General features: G+C 47.8%; 1 protein-coding gene across 2 annotated transcripts in view; it reads right to left on the bottom strand.

Annotated features, from left to right (window-relative positions):
* KCNC4 (potassium voltage-gated channel subfamily C member 4) overlaps positions 1 to 15326 on the bottom strand; it is a 64757-nt gene extending 49431 nt beyond the window's left edge. For both annotated transcript variants that reach the window (XM_074188374.1, XM_074188375.1), the window contains exon 1: positions 14615 to 15326. In XM_074188374.1, the coding sequence (XP_074044475.1) occupies positions 14615 to 15292 (678 nt within the window). In that variant the 5' untranslated portion in view covers positions 15293 to 15326. The remainder of the gene's footprint in view (positions 1 to 14614) is intronic.
* Positions 15327 to 17259: the final 1933 nt, after the last annotated feature.

Below are 17259 nucleotides of genomic sequence, written 5' to 3'. Positions count from 1 at the left end.
CTCAGTCTCTCTTACCATATCCTCTCATTCCAGATGTTGACTTGAAGTCACATTAAAGAATAAAGAGGTCACCTCTGAAGAAAGGGAGTGGATAGATAAGAAGAGACAGACTCTTTCCTCAAAGTTCCCTAAAGAAGTAGGTAGATGCGGGTATGTCACCTTCATGGAAGGAGGGAGGTGAGGGAGAGAGGGGCATCTCAAAGGCTGTGTCCAGTGACAGTGGATGATCCACACAGTCACTGGAACAATGAGAGCAGAGTTCTGCCATGTAACTCCTGGGTTTAAGTATCCAGTCATTATGAATGGAGATGAAATGCATGTGTAATAACACCAATTATGGAACCTTCCTCTGTTATTCATGTGGCTGCCATCCGCCACCCATCAGGATCCCAGCTGCTGGAAGCCAGCCAGCTTCTTCACTCTCACATCTCCACTCCCTTCCACTACCCCACCCCGAGGAAAAAACCCTCTACTTCTCCCTACCTGTGCCTAGACTTCCTCATCTAGGACTGGAGGGGATTGAGGTAGGGAGGGAGGTGGGTGGATGGGAGTACGTCACCTGCATTCAGAGATTTCTCTGAATGTAATAGCTGGCTTTTATTTACCATCCTATAGCTTACAAAGATCTTTGCAAAAGTTATCTCATTTGATCCTAACCACAAATCCTGGAGGGGTAGGCAGGGTAGGAATTGTTGCTATTTGGGATGGAAATGTCTAAACCTGTGATTTGATTGGTATTGACAACTCTTCGTAAGGAAATTTTCCTCACCAATGAAGATAAGAAATTGCTCCAAAATTTAGGATTTAAATATTTCTGGGGCTGAGAATAGGCTGGAAGACTGAGAAATTAAGTGATTTGCCCAGGATCACATAGAGGGTCATACAGAATCATTCAGTCCCAGGTATTTTCTATTGTCTCCCAACTGAAGAACTTGAGATTGAGGGTACCCTTTGAGATGGGAGAAGGGGGTGTCAATGATTGGAGGGGAAAAGTAACCCAGACTGTAAAGACTGTGAGACATAAACTCCCTTAGATTACAAGAAATCATGAAAGTTCATTTGCTGCGGCCTCCTACCTCTGGTTTAGATCCCTGGGGACTCTTGACTGCCCCTTGAGCCACAGTGAGAGGCAAATGAGACACTTCAGGGATTTCAGTATCACAACCTACCCCTTTGGCATAAGTTCTCATATTGGGCAATGACTTCTCCCCCTGTCCTGTAGGGAAACCAGACTGGTGCCTGAGGGACAAATATTCTTCTGAAACAGAACTGATTACTGTTATCCCCAACCCTCTCCTCTTCTGAACTTTCCTATTACTGTCAGGGGCACTATCATCCTTCCAGTCACTCAAGTTCAAAGCCTTGGTGTCACCTTCTCTGACTCACCCCACATAGCCAATCTGGCATAAAGTCCTCTAATTTCTTTCTCTTCATCTTGTACACTCACCTCTTCCTTTTCCCCACAAAGTCAGCCCCCCTCCCTGTTCATAATCTCTCTTCTGAACTACTATATTAGTTCTCACTGGTCTCCCTACTTCAAGTTTCTCCCTACCCTAATCCATCATCCATTCACTAATTTTCCTGAAGCACAGGACTGACCATATTACTGTCTTGCTCAATAAACTCTATGGATCAAATATAAAGTCTCTTTGTTTGTCACTTAAAACTCATTGCAAGACTATGAGAAAAAAAGAAGAAAAAGAGAAAAAGGAAAAGGAAAAAATCTGACCCCTTCTTAACCTTCCAATCTTCTTACATTCTTCTCCTTCTTTGCATATCATGCCGGGGTGCCCTATCTCCTGTCTCTTTGCTCTTGTGCTGGCCCTTCTCCATGCTTGGAATGTTTGCCTTCCTAATCATCCTCTCTTAGAATCCTCAGCTTCCTTCCACTGTCAGCTTGAAGGTCAACTCTTTTTTTTGGAGGGTGCTCTTGATCCCATCCCTGCACCAAGTCCTACTGTCATCCCTTCCAAGGTCTCCTCCATCAACCCTGTAGATAGTTCATTGTATAGATGATGCTATTGAAAAGAAGGTAGAGATCCAAGAACATTTGTATAGGGGTCCCCACCTTCTGGGAATGAAGTGTTCACTCACCCCAAGAGAATAGGTGCGTCATTCAAAATAAGGAAAGGTACTGTCTCCAAGGCCTTAGAGGTGAGTAGGCTGGGAAGTTGACAAGTGGGACAATTGCAGGGGTAAGAGGAGACCTGCTACCAGAATACCTTTGCCACCCTACTCAGTCCCACTTCCAAATAGAAGGGAAGGATGGCCACAAAGTCTATAATATTCAGCAGATTCTTGACAAAGTCCAGCGTGGCTGGGCAGCAGATGATTCGCACCAGGAATTCCAAGGTGAACCAAAGGACACAGACACCCTCTATGTAGGTCAGAATGGGTTCTGTCTCCACAAATTTCATAGAAATTTCATTTTGTCATGAGACTCATTCCTTTACTAAAATGCAAATGTTCATAGATTGTAAACTCCTTAAGGTCAGGGACTATCTTTTGCCTCTAAGTGTATCCCCAGCACTTAACAAATAGTAGGCACTTAATGTTTACTGACAGATTAGGGATCATATATTTAGAACTGGAAGGGACTTCAGATCATTTAATCTCACCCTCTCATTTGACAAATGAGGAAAGAAACCTAGAAAGGTTATGATTTACCCCCTCAGGTAGTAAGTAGCAGAGTTGGCCATTAGACTATGATATTATAGTCTAAAACAAGTATTCCTTTTACTACTTCATCTTTTTCCTGGGAAGTATAATTTTAGATCTTTTCCTTTATAATTATACACTAGTCCTTTCCAGAGAGTAAGTTTTGCTTCTGGAGAGAGAGAGAGAGAGAGAGAGAGAGAGAGAGAGAGAGAGAGAGAGAGAGAGAGAACAAGAGAACCTGCTTATGTTTTTACCTAGAGTTGACTTGGCTTTCTGACTCTGCTCTACATTACACTCATTTCTTTCCTAGGTCTCACTTTTCTCATTAGAAAAATTGGGAGAAATACTAAAGATGAACTCTTGGAGATGGCTGAGTAGAGGCTGAGCCTCTATCTGTGGGTATTGCATGACTACAGAGACAAATGAGTGATGGGGTGATGTTGCTTCCTGAGTAGAGAAGTTGGCCCATCTGGGAGCCAAAGCTTTAAGCTAATTAGTGATTTGGAAAAAAACAAGTTCAGAAAGAGGAGCCAAGAGGCTGAGTTCAGCATAAAGCAAGGGGGAAGGAAGAGAAAGAGTTATCTTGTGCTTTCTCAAGCCTCAGTTTCCTTATAGGATCAAAGACAAAAGACCTCTGCTTCTGATCAGAGTTGGGGCATGATCAAAAGAAACTTGTAAAACCAAGCCACCAAGCTTACTGTCAGCTTAAATGTCCATGGTCCTGAAAATTAAAATTTCTTAGCTATTCAGTTGTTCTCAGTCATGACTCTTCTTTTTTTGTAGGTTTTTGCAAGGCAATGGGGTTAAGGCCACACAGCTAGGTAATTATTAAGTGTCTGAGGTCAAATTTGAACTTAGGTCCTCCAGGGCCAGTGCTCTATCCACTGCGCCACCTAGCCACCCCATCTGACTCTTCTTGATCCATTTGGAGGGAAGGTGGGTCAGAGTTCCTGGAATGGGGCACCATTTCCTCCTCCAGTTCATTGTCAGATGAGGAAACTCAGGTAAATAGGCTTAGGTGATTTGACCAGGATCACATAGCTAGTAAATAGCTGAGGTTGGTTTTGAAGTCTTCCTGTTACTAGACCTGGTGTTCTATCTACTGCCCAATTTGTATTAGCACCTTTTGCTTTTTTTTTCCCAAAGCACTTTCTCATTTTATCATTTCTTCTGAGCCTCACAAAACCACTATGAAGTAGGTTGGATATCTCACTATATCCATTTTACAACTGAAGTAACTGAGTCACCCAGAGGTTAAGGTGACTTGCCTAGGGTTGTGGAAGCAATTGAGGTATGGAATTCAGGGTTCTCATTCCAACCCATTGGGTTTTTTTAACTTTCTGCTACAAACCTTTCAACTTAGTGATCTCAACAGTCTAACCAAAAAAAAAAAAATACTCCAACTTCTCAGATCTCAAAACAAACTTCTCTCCCCACAGTTGGAATGGGAGTTTTTCTCTCATCTGTCACCTCCTCTCCCCCAAGAACATAATTCATTGTCTAATTTTCTAAGCAGTGATCATCTTTGGGTGTCTGAAGAAACTGGAGTCAGGAAGCACTATGGCTTAGGGATGCAACCCTGGTTGGCACAACCCAGATCTCTTCAAAGCTACTTTCCTCAACTGTTAAATGAGGGTTGTGGTACTTGCCCTACCTCACAGCGTTCCTGGGAAGAAAAGCACCACAGAAATGCAATTTATTATTATGATTTCACTGCATACAAGGCATCATAGATTGTACAAATGCTTTATCTTGTCTGATTTTCATAAAACCATGAGATTGGCAGCTGTCACACCTCCTCTGTCCTTTCACGGAATGACAAAGTTCTCTCTGAAGAATGTAAATATCTTGAGCTTTCATTATTATCTTTGTACCCCCCAATCCTAACATTTTGTGGCTGAACCTGAGGTTTCATCATTTTATGGAAACCTCTAACCATCTTCATCTCAGGCAGCTAAGTGTGATGTCAGATAGAGCAATGCAAGAAGACTTCAGAAGACTGAATCCTACCTCAGACCCTTACTTATTATGAGACTCATTTTTTTTTTCATCTGCAAAATGGGGATAATACTATCTAGGTTTTCAAATGAGTAAACATGTGTAAATGCTCTGTGAATCTGAAAGCACTATAGAAATGTTAGCTATTTTTACTTGGTAGCAGTAATTAGAATTGTTTTCTCTATAACTTGTAGTTTTAGCTGAACTAGCTTGCACTGAAGGATTGAGTGATTTGCCCCCAGATTCCCAGAAAACATGTGTGAGGGAATGGATTTGAACCCAGGGTTTCTGCTTCCAAGACTGACCCTCCCAATAGTAAATGTTTGTTGAATTAAATCACAGAGGAGGACATGGAAGCTAAAGTAGATGGAAGTGACTTGTCCAAGGGAACAAAACAGAGCAGGGTGAAACTACTTTCAGGTATTCAAATTCAGGTCTTCTGATTCCAAGGCTGGTATTCTCCCCATAGTACTACCTCTACAGAAAATTCTTTGAGAAAACAATTCATAGAGGTTGTGCATCCTATGAATTCCAGGGGTTAGACTTTCAAAAAACCCTCATAGCTTATCCACAGCCGAGTCTCTAGGATGCCCTGGTACACCTGTGAATGAGCTATTTCTCAGGAAAGACTAACCTGGTTCTTTTATTTTTTTAAGGACTGAATAATTTTGTATTTGTGCAGTGGTGAGAACTTAGTTCACAGCCTAAGGGATATTTTTGACTGTACCTCCACTCTCCCCCAGAAGCAGTCTCTCCATCCTGGGAAGCAGGAAAGCTTTAAAGAGCAAAATCCTTTATTTCTGTCTGCTTTTCAGTTAGGAACAACTCCATGTTGACCATTGCCACTAGAGATACATTCCCTTATCCCTCTTTCCTCTCTGTTTCCCAGTTGGTCAGCCAAGATGCTTGGATAAATGCTTCCAGGAACAAAGAACCAGGTCTCTTTCAGCTCTCCAAGTTTGCCCTCAAAGGCATTGATGGGAACTAGAAAAGTCAGACTAGAGGTGTGATGGGCTACCTAAACTGACCTTTTCTCATCTTAACACTGGATAAGATGAAGACCCTTCTTCTAGTCTTGAAAAGTCTTTAAAAAGTAAATTGACTAGGGAGTGTGTGTGTGTGTGTGTGTGTGTGTGTGTGTGTGTGTGTGTGTGTGTGTGCGCTTTCCACTAGAGTCCTGTGCCCAAAATTCTCTTAGGAAGTCATTAGACTCTTAATCTGTACTTTGGTTATTGTGCCCCTGTCATCTCCCACATGGCATATTGTAAACTCCCTGAGGACAGGGACTGATTCTCATTTATCTTTCCAGTCAGTTTCATAGATGTTTTTAATAGACACTTATCCGGCTGAACTGAAGACCAAAGAATCCCAGAGTGAGAGGTGGGTTTATCTCTAAGGCTCCCTAGATCCTAGGGATCCAGCCTAGCTGGTTCAGCCCTCTCACTTTATATCACAAGTGTATGTATGTGTGTATACACATGATGATGATGTCTGTACATTTTTGAAGAAGACCACAACATCAGGGAGGTGATGCCTTGACAAGCACATGAACTGAATTTGAGTGAGGGGGGGGTGCTGTGCTGTCACCAGCCTCACTTTCTCCCCCAGAATCATCTAAGTTCAGTGGTCAGATATGAATCAGGAGGACTGAAGATGGCCCAGGATGCAAGGCAATCAGTGAGTGTCTGAGACTGGATTTGAACTCAGGTGCTCCTGACTTCAGGATCAGTGCTCTACTCACCATGCCATCATGCTGCTCCTATATACACATATATAATATATACAAATTCATACAAACATGTTTATGCTTATATGTTTATGTACATACATGATAAATAAATGTTTTATATGTGTCTATATCCATTCATTCATTTGTTTGCTTATTTATTTGAGATTTTGTTTATGCCGAAAATTCAGAGGCTACTAATTGATGACCAGCTTTGATCTGCTCCATTTCTTTCCTGGGCTGGTTCGTCCCTCCTTACGCAGCCCAGTGACCTCCCACTCCCTGATAAGAAGAGGCATCAGAGAAGAGAGGGAGGGAGGATGGACAGGGCTCTACTCAATCAGCTTTAGCCCTCTACTTCAGCTCAGATCTCCCAATCTTAATCCATCCACCAACCTAGCCCTCCCTAGGATAGCTGAAATGACAAGTATTTGCCACCACATCTCATCCAATTTCCTCATTTTACAGACATGGAAATGAGAATGAACTGATTTGCCATAAGATCACATAAAGAGTTAATGAACCAAGGGGGCAGCTAGGTGGCGCAGTGGATAGAGCACCGACCCTGGAGTCAAGAGTACCTGGGTTCAAATCTGGTCTCAGACACTTAATAATGACCTAGCTGTGTGGCCTTGGGCAAGCCACTTAACCCCATTGCCTTGCAAAAACCTAAAAAATTAAAATTAAAAAAAGAGTTAATGAACCTCAAGCCCTCCCCACAAAAAAAGTGGCAAAGGCCGTCATCTGTCTCACTGTGCTTTTTTTTATTATTATACCAGACCACAGGTTGCTATAAACTCAAATCAAGTCAGAGATACCTACTGATGCTCCTTATATTGGCATTGCTGTCAGATAGGTAAGATGAGAAATAGAACCTCATTTCCCAAGACTCCAGGGGATGAGGGTTGGGGATAGGGCTGTTCAAATACAGAATGGGAAAGCGCTTGAACATTGAGTTTATTTTCTATCTGCAGATCTGACAGATATTGAGGGATTAGCAATATTTAGATGGGTATTGATAGACTTGGAATAAGTCACCCTAAATTTCTGCCAGAAACATTTGAAGGCTAGGTAGCCCAGAATAGCTTTCCAGTCACGAAATCTGGATTCCTCAATTTCCCTTACCAGTCCATGGCATCTGACAAAAACCTTTCATGCTAACCTATTTCCATGCTAACCTGTTTCCCTGAGACATCCTGAATGGACCCAGGTATCTAGGATGGGGACAGATTATAATAATTTGGAACTGGAAGTGACCTTAAAAATCACTAGTCCAACCAAATAATTCTGCAAATGAGAAAACAGAGGTTCAAGAGATTAGTCTAATTCTCCCAGTTTTGGAGCTTTAATCTAGTTTAGGCTAACTCTGATACCCTTGTTCCTGGTAAAGGTGATTGGCTCATGTCTTCGAAAAGAAAACTAATCTTGAGTGTCAAAGATATCCCTTTGCTCCTAGAAGAGTCAGTCAGTCAAGGCCAGAGAGGGTCCTTTCTGAGACTCTGTTAGACAAGTCTCCCCTCCAGTGACTAATGAATATATCCCCTGGAATGTCATAGCAGAAAATGGGGCCTGGGAAAACTGAGTCCAAGGGCTTAGGAGAGAGAGAGATTGTTCTCAGAAACTAAGCTCCATTAGCAGCTGTGCTCCAGGGAGATCTTTGGTGTGAAATTCCAGCCCTCTGTCATCAGTCCTGGCCAGCCCAGAGAAGGGGCTACATCTGTCCATGCTTAACCTACTGCTAAGTAGGAATCTTGTCCAAGTCTAGCATTAGGGACACTTAAGGACAGTTGATGCTGGGATGGACCCTGAGTAGCTTCAGTGAAAAATGCTCATACTCCAAAGGACCCATGTCAGATCCGGTCATTGTTTCCACCACTTACTCCTGAAAAATCCCAGAGGCTAAGTCTCCATTGGGTCAGCCAGTGCTTAGATTAACCTAAGCATGCCCACCTGTGCAGGGTTAGCAATAGCTGGACAAGACTACCAAAAGCCTGGATGCCAACTGGCTTGTTTTATATTTTTGAAGCCAAAAAGTGGTACCCAGCTCCTTCTCCTTCCCCCTAATCCCCCATTTGGGAAGGTAAGGGGTAGATAGAGTGGCAGCCCCTATCCATTTTCCAAAATAGTTCAAGTTTGTTTTCTCTACCATACTCCCAATTCCCTCCAACAAAATCCCTCAAAAAAACCCAAAATTAACACAAACACCTCATTGTCCCAGAAACAAGATGTTCAAAAACAAATATTAATCTCTTTGGAGGGAAGAGACAGAAAAACACAAAAATAAAGATGACTAGGAAATTGCCTAAAGGGACCCAGGAGTAGAGACCAGGAGATCTGGGTACTATTTCCCTCTCCTCATGAAAGTGCATTCAAAGCAGAAGGCACAATTTGTGGGGGGGGGCCCTTGGTTTTTCCTAGTAGAAACTGGGCAGTTCCCAAAAGCCCAGGAGGACCAAGAACCAGACTCAGAGCTATCCTGTTTGTGTTATGCAGCGGAGGCCTAAATCCTTCTCTTAAGAAGAGTTGATCTTCTTGGGGCCAGATTGAGGGGCTTTAGGTAGGTGGACAAATGGCATTCCAATTACTTCTTAGAATAATTTTATTTTTGTTCTGATTCTTTTGAGGGTAAAAGTCATCCCTGGGCATCCTCCACAGCTCTTTTTCTCATTCCATCCCACCCTCAATTTCCATCTTCCTGTCTCTTGTCTGAGCTCAGGCTGTACCTTCTCCTTGTAGAAAGCAACTTTGGGAGTGAAGTTGGCAGGGAGAGGGGGCATCAGGAACTGAATAACAATGAGCTTGGGAAGAGATTGGGAAGAGACAAGAATGAAAAGCACCACTTCCCTGATTCTGTCTGACCACTTAGGAGGAACCACATGAGTGGGGGAAAGCCAAGCATTAAATTATAGCCCCAAGGTACAGAATGCAGAACCATCCCCATCTCTGCCTGGGCAAACATTAGTGCCTTCAAAGTGGCATCTTGGACCAGACCCTATCAGCCTTCCCACACTAGAGCTCTCTTGCATCAGAACCCAACCACAGCTCTGCCAGGGCTACCTAATCTAGCTCCACCATTGTCCTCCTTTCTTCTGGTTGGGAGACCTAGTCAACCCTTCCAGTACCACCTGGGTAAAGCCATTGCCCACACTGAGACTGTGACATCCACTAAAAGGAGAGGAAAGAGGGATCCCACTAACAATTTTCACAAGCCAGAAATATCAAAGAAGATGTTAATAGTCTTTCCTTCTTCCTTTCCCCCCAAAAGGGGCTCATTCCACCTGTACAGAGGGGCTTATTTAGAAATATTTCAGTGAAAAAAGAACAAGGTGGAATGGTGAAAAGTCAAGACACCTAGGATAATTCTTGTTGTACAACATATTAGCTAGTGACCTTGAGAAAGTCATTTGACCTCTATCTTTCAGGCTGGACTAAATAACCTCTAAGTTTCCTTCACTTCTAACTTTCACTATAAATTCTAGTCCTAGGGCACCACCCATCAACCCAGATGATACTTCAGGTCCCCAGTGGCTTTGACATACTATTCTTCTGTGACTTTATAAGATCCCACAGAAAATTGGATGTGGTTATTTTTTGGCTCCAGGGAAGGGATTCTGATTACCTGGTTTGGGCAGCTCAAACAAAATGACCATTAATACAACTCTGGTCTTGAATTCACCCCAAGAAGTACTCTTACCTGCCCTTGGGCAACAGCTCTCCTGGAGGAGTTTGTGCCTGGAACAGTCAGGAGCTGAGACAAAAATCATGTTGGACTCCAGAGGCATCTTGAAGACAATAGATCTCCAAGAATGAGACACCTACCTGGATTTTGAACTTATATGGGACCCCTGTCAGGCCTAGAGCTAAGCAACAGGCTCTCATAATCAGCTTGGTTCAATTTTAATTTATTTCTATTTTGTTGTTGTTTTAATCCACTTCTGAAATGACTGGGCTGCTTGGCTGCTTTCTGAGAGATGCCCTGGGGTCTGGGTGACCTTTCTCCTCTCCTAGTAGTCTTGGGCTCTTGACTTCTACCCCATAAGTCCCCACAGTAGGCCTGCTTTCTGTCTGGGATTCCCTAACTCAAGGTCAGGGCCTAAATATCAACATTAAGAAATTCATTCAGGAAGAGGATGGTTTGCACTTCACTCCATTGACAGCTGGATAGATAGACAGATAGGGTACTGGGCCTACATTTGGGAAGGACCTGAGTTCGAATTTAGCCTCTTAGATACTTACAAGCTCTGTGACCCATGGCAAAAATAACTTTGCCTCTGCCTGACTCAGTTTCCTCAACTGTAAAATGAAGACAATAACAGTACCTGCCTTTCAGGGTTGTTGTGAGGATCATATGAGATAATATTAGTGGCTGGGTGGTGGAATGGATAGAGCACTAGTAGGAGCTGGTCTTAGAAACTTCCTGGTTATTCCCAGACTGAATTTTTCTTAGTTCATAGCATCAATAAGGAATCTCTGCTGCCCAGGTTGAACACAAATATGCAGGACACTCCCAGGATGGGGAATTGCCCTCTGCTTTTGACCTTTTCTTCCTTCTGGGTAAAGATGATTCCTTCCAGGTAAGATACCAATTCAACCCTACCCCTCATTCCCTCCAGTCCCAAATGCTACCCTGATCATTTTTTCTCTATCTCTTCTCCCCACTTTTCAGTGATTGGGCTGGGGTCTAGAAAGGGAGATACTGAGAATGGGCTGCAGTGGAGAAGGGTGGTTGCCTTGCAAGACTCATTAATAAGGCAACTTGGGAGGTCTAAGGTGATCCACCACTCCCAGAAGGAAGCATTTTGCTTTCCCCCACTTCAATTCACTTAATCCACATTGCCTCATTGCAAAAATTATTTGTAATATTGTAATTGTAATTACAAATATTATGAAATATTTGTAAAATGCTTAATAAATATTTGTCCTTTTCCCCCTTGCTTGCCTTGTCTCCCAGTGGTTCTCCCAGAGTCTTCTCAGTGATTATGAATGCCTAGAGGAATGACATTTATAGAATTCTTACAGGCATGAAATAGTGAAAGAAGTATTAGACTTAGAGACAGAAGTCACATGTTTGAATTTGTTGTTTAACTTGCGTGACCTTGAGTAAGTTACTTTGCTTTTCTGGGACTCATTTATCACATCTGTAAAATGAGCAGTAAGACTGGATGACTTTTAGGTCCCTTTGTCTTTTAAAACTGATTCCTCACTTAGCTATGTAGAAGCAGTGCCAAGATTATCCCCATTTTACAATAAGGCAACTAAAGCTTAGAGAGATTTGCTCAAGGTCACACAGGTATAATGGGGCAGGTCTTCAGACTCCCAAGTCCAATACTGGGGTCACTGCCAACTCAGAATGCTAAATGATTATGCTTTTCCCACTATAACAGTATGGATACAAGAAACCCAAGCTGAAGCTCTAATCTTGGAAGTTTTTCACATCCCCAGGATGGGGAATTGCCCTCTGCTTCTGACCTTTTCTTCCTTCTGGGTAAAGATGATTCCTTCCAGGTAAGACACCAATTCAACCCTACCCCTCATTCCTTCCAGTCCCAACTGCTACCCTGATCATTACTGCTCTATCTCTTCTCCCCACTTTTCAGTGATTGGGTTGGGGTCTAGAAAGGGAGGTACTGAGAATGGGCTCTTAGGACACCCTCATCTCAATAATATATGCAAAGGGCTTTGCAAGCTTTAAGGTACTCTATAAATGTCAGCTACTATTGATTTTCAATAAAGTGGTCACTGCCTATCTCCAGGGGCACTTTCACCCCCAGTTGGGATACCTAAGTCTGGGACATTTTCATTTCAAGCTTTGGATCAATGTTAATGGACTCATTATTGTACCATTCTAACTGGTGTCCATGACCATCCATAGCACTGAATGTCAGAGAAACTTTGTTCTGCTTTGGGATCCTTAAGAAATTCTAAAAAGGTATCTCAAGTTCAGTTCTTGTATGGAAACCTTATGGTTGTGCCCAGGCTGAAGGCAGTAGTCTGCTCCAACAAGAGGTCTGGTCCAAGAACTTGGAAAGCAGATAGTGTCACAGGGAAAGAGGCAATCCTGGAGGGGAAAACCTCAGAAGGGTAAGAAACTCCCCAAGGCCTCCATAGGGGCATCTAGGCTGCTAGTTTATGAATGGGATGACTCTGGAATCCTTTGTTCAGATCATCAGCTTCCTACCTTCTAGGTTGCCTCCCCACTACTCCAGTCAAAGCCAGCCTCCCATCACTCATAATTATCTTGCCTCATCTCCACTACTGGATCCAGAACCAAATGGAGGCCCTCCAGAGGATTGTTTTATTTTGTGGGATTATCCTTGTCCTTGCCTGTCATTAGTACAGGTGACTGGCCTATTCAAGAACTTTTATAACTACTAGAGAAGCAGGGTTCCAAAGGCCACCCTGTAGATAAGACAGTCCCAAAGACTCCGGGATGCCTGATTACCCTCAAGAGATGCTCTTCCCTTCATCCGGGTTGCTCAAGGAAGAAAGCAACACCCACAGGCACTGAATTTATCTTAATTTATAGCATTGACCAGGAGTCCCTGTTGCCCAGGTTGAACATAAATATGCAGGACACTCTCCCAGGATGGGGAATTGCCCTCTGGCTCCTGGTCCTCTCTTTCTTCTGAGTAAAGATATTTCCTTCTAGGTAGGATGCCAGTTCAACCCCACTCATTCCCTCCAGTCCCAACTCCTTCCCTGATCATTTCTGCTCTGTTCTCTTCGCCCCAGTGTGGGGAAATGGCACTTTTCGGTGATTGGGTTGAGGTCTAGAAAGGGAGGTACTGAGAATGGGCTGCAGTGGAGGAGGGTGACTGCCTTACAAGACTCATTACTAAGGCAACTTGGGATGTCTAATGTGATCCACTACTCCCAGAAGGAAGCAGTTTGCTTTCCCCCAATTCAATTCAGCAATCAGTTGAAAAATCCAGTCACTTTGTTCAAGGCTCTGTACTGGAGTGAAGGGTTGGGGAGGAGGGAGCGGGGAGAATAACCACTGGTGTTTTATATAGAGCTACAGCTGACAAGATCCTGGGCCAAGGTTATAGCTGACTGGGTAAGGGTCCCTGCCCCACACCTATATTTGACCCATAAGGGCCAAACTCCATCCTACCACTGTTTTTTTCAATATTTTAGCCATATAAGCACATTGATGTAGGTAGGCGTCATCCCTGCTTTCTCCCCTCCAGGTTCTGTGTGTGTGTGTGTGTGTGTGTGTGTGTGTGTGTGTGTGTGTGTTTTGGGGTGGTGAGGAGAGGAACCAGGATAGTTTGAGTCAAGACTACTGCTCTCCTGCCATGATTGGAGGCAGAGAGAGACAGGGAAAGGTAAATTATCAGTCTCTACAAACAGACACACACACACACACACACACACACACACACACACACACAGATCCACATACATAGGCACAGATACACAGACATACAGACACACACACATACAAAGACACAGACATTCATACACACACACACACACGGTCTTGAATAGGAATGAAGAGGTATAGACACAAGACATTTAACCAAATGTGCTGCTTAAAGGACAGCCCAATCTCTGCCTAAGTCATTTGGGGCCAGGGAAAGTGGGCATTCTTCCTGTCTCACCCTCAAGTGAGGAGTTGGATCAGAGAAGTCAGAGGGCAGTGAGGCTTCAACGCGGACTTGATTTATCTTGTGCTTATCTCTGTGCTCCCTTAAATGTCAGAAAACAAGGACCAAACGCAGTCCACCTTCTCTTTTCCCCTTCCACCCTGCCCTGCCCTTGTTTTCCACTCCTTCCTAGTCATTTATAGTAAGTCATTTATATAGCTGCCCGGCAGCATCTGCATAAGGGAATTGTAAAGAGAGTATGCCTGTCTATCAGATCAGGTAGAGGAAGACTGTATTAAAGGAGCCCCGGTTATAGACAGGCCAAGGTAACACCCTCCACTGGCCCCAGAATGGGGAGCAGGCCAGGACAAACAGGATGAGGCCGCCGTTACTTTTCGGGATTAGGTGAGGTGGGGGGAAGAGATGGGAAAGGAAATGGACAGGTGCAAACCTTCCGCACAGAGGTGAATAAGCTGCTGGGAAAATGAGGCCCCAGGAGCAGAAGAGTTAAAAAGACACGGGGTGACCCCGCGGATGAAAGTTCCAGACCTTAGTCCAAATCCAGCTGCTTTTACATCACAACTCAAAACTGGCTGAAGACCTGACCTCTGGTTGGGAGAGAAAGGGTGAGGCATCTACTCACCCTGGCAGCCCGAGACGAGTAGGGATCCTCAAAGAGCGCCCACATCCGCGGCTGCCAGCCCTTGCAGGAGCCCACTCCCCCGGGGCCGGCTCCGCTGCCCCCCTCGTGGGGGCCCAGCCTCTGCAGGGCCAGCTCGCGCTCGTCGTCGCCCGCCTCCTCCCCGGCCGCCGGGCCGCCGTCGGGGCTCTCGAAGATGTCCAGCGCTTCCTCGGCGTCTCGGTGCTGGCGGTAGGTCATCCAGCAGCAGGGCTCCACGTCCGTCTCGTCGATGCCCCAGAAGGTGAGCTCCTCCTCGAACAGCGGCCCGCACACGTCGGCGGGGCAGTGCAGCTTGCCGGTGCGGTAGTAGTTGAGGACGTAGGCGAAGACGCCCGGGTGCCGGTCAAAGAAAAACTCGCTGCCCCCGCCGCCGCTGCTGCTGCTCCCCGCGCGGCCGCCGCCGCCCCCCTCCTGCTCCGGGTGCCCCCCGCCGTCGGGGTCGGCCAGCCAGGCCAGGCGGGTGCCGGGCAGCGTCCGCAGGGTGCTGCGGTAGGTCTCGTGGCGCGTGCCGCCCACGTTGATGATGATCTTCTCCGACGCCTCGCCCTTGGCCATCTCTTCCTTCAGACATGTTTTGGACGGAGGCTTGTTCCCCGACTTACGGCCGCGGTAGGAGGACACACACACCGAGCTGATCATAAGAAGCGCTGCGGGGCTCCGGCTCGGGGCGGCCGCTGCCCTCCAAACACCCTTCCCGAGCTGGCAGCGTCAGACGGAGGGGGGGAGGGAGGAGAGGAGGGGGGACGGGGGGTGCGGGGAAGGGAGGAGGCGGAGAGAGGCAGGCAGCCCCCCTTCTCGCCGCTGTGCCTCTGCCCCTGCCTCCCCCCCACCCCCCGGGGCACAACTCCCCGAGGCGCCGAGGGAAGGAGTTGGGTTTCTCAGATGCACAGGTGGTTGGGGCTTTGGGGAGGCAGAGCAGCCGGGGAGAGAGAGAGAGAGAGAGAGAGAGAGAGAGAGAGAGAGAGAGAGAGAGGAGGAAGGGAGGGACTGAGAGAACGGAGAGCAGGAGGGAGGGGGAGCCCGGCGGCAGGAGGGGGCAGCGCCAAGAGGAGGACTGAGGGCCAGAGAAGGGACACAGGAGACAGGGGCAAGCGGGAGCACGTACACACACTCACACGGCACACACTCACGTGCACACTCACTCACACCCACCCACAGGGCCTCTCTCTCTCTCTCTCTCTCTCTCTCTCTCTCTCTCTCTCTCTCTCTCTCTCCCTCTCTCTCTCTGTCTCACACACACTCACACTCACACACCTTCCTTCCCCTACCCCACAGGGACACACACACACTCACATACACACACGCACACACTCATACACCCTCCTTCCCCCAACCCGCAGGGACACCCACAAACACGCGCACACCCACAAACACGTACACACACACACACACACACACACACTCACACACACACAGCGGAACGCCCGGACAGACCCGCGGGGACCCGCGACACTCCCCCACCCCCACCACCCCGCAAAGGACAGCGAAGCGTCCACAGGCGCCCCGGCGAGGGCAGAGCCCCCCGAGCCCCGCGAAGCCTCCCGGCCGCAGCTCCAGGGAGCCGGCCGGAGCCGCACTCCCGCAGCCAGAGCCGAAACCGGCCCGGGGAGCGCCTCTGGCCAGGCAGCAGCAGGAAGGCGGCCTGGGTGGCGGCAGGGGCAGCGGGCAGCGGGCAGGGGCAGCTGGCGGGGCAGGGGCAGCGGGCAGGGCAGCGCAGCAGCAACAAGTCCTCGCAGCGGCGGCTGCTGGGGCGGCCGCTGCTCTCCCCCTCTCTCTGCGTCTCCTGTGCCTCCTCTCTCCTCGCCTCTCACGGCTCCGCCCGCCCGAGCTGCTCTGGGTCAACACGAGGCGGCAGCGGCCGTCCCGGCGGTGGCCGCAGGTGGCCTCTTCCCCCCATTCATAAATCCGGCGCAGAGAGGGGGGAGGGGCGGGGGGAGGGGCTGCGCTGGGCGCGGCGGCGGCGCCTGCAGAAGGAAAACAAGCCGGTGCGGCGGGGAGCCGGGGAGGTGCGGGGCCCCGGGCCCCCGGCGCGGAGGGCCGGCCGGACTCCGGGAGGTGGCGTCTGGGTGCCGCGTTGCGGGGGCCGGACCCGGGCGGGCGGGGGGATCCGACGGGGCGTCCTGCGCCGCGCTGAGCTAAGGGGCGGGGCGGGAGGGCCGGCCCGAGCTTGGAGCCCCCTTAGCGGATGCTCCGGCTTGATCTAGGGGAGACACCTGGGCGCTCCTGGGCGGGGGGGGGGGGGTGCTGACCTCAGCGGAGCGCCCCGGCGCCGGGGGCCTGGGAGCCAGCCGCAGTGGGGGCCTCGCCATCCAAGCTTCTCCCCATGTCGGGGTGGGGGGAACGGTGTTTGGCTTAGAGAGAAAGTGGGGGGGCCGAGATTGGCCAAGCCGGAGGGGGGGGGGGCGAAGCGAAGGTGGCCCGAGGAAGCCGCCTCTCTAGGTGGAGGCTCTGCGAAGATCCCTGAGACTCGGACCAGGGACCGGGGGCCGGGGCTCTTCTTGCCTGTGGCCAGGGACCTGGATGCCGACTCCCAGCTTCCGAGGCTTCTCCTGCCGGCTCCACCTAGCCCAGGCGCGCCCTTGGCGGGGGGCGGGGCGCGGGGCTCT

The sequence above is a fragment of the Macrotis lagotis genome, chromosome 5 (genome assembly GCF_037893015.1).
Source record: "Macrotis lagotis isolate mMagLag1 chromosome 5, bilby.v1.9.chrom.fasta, whole genome shotgun sequence".
In the NCBI taxonomy this organism is placed as follows: domain Eukaryota; kingdom Metazoa; phylum Chordata; class Mammalia; order Peramelemorphia; family Peramelidae; genus Macrotis; species Macrotis lagotis.
Note: the sequence above shows the minus strand (reverse complement) of the source record. Positions and strands in the feature narration are given on the sequence as shown.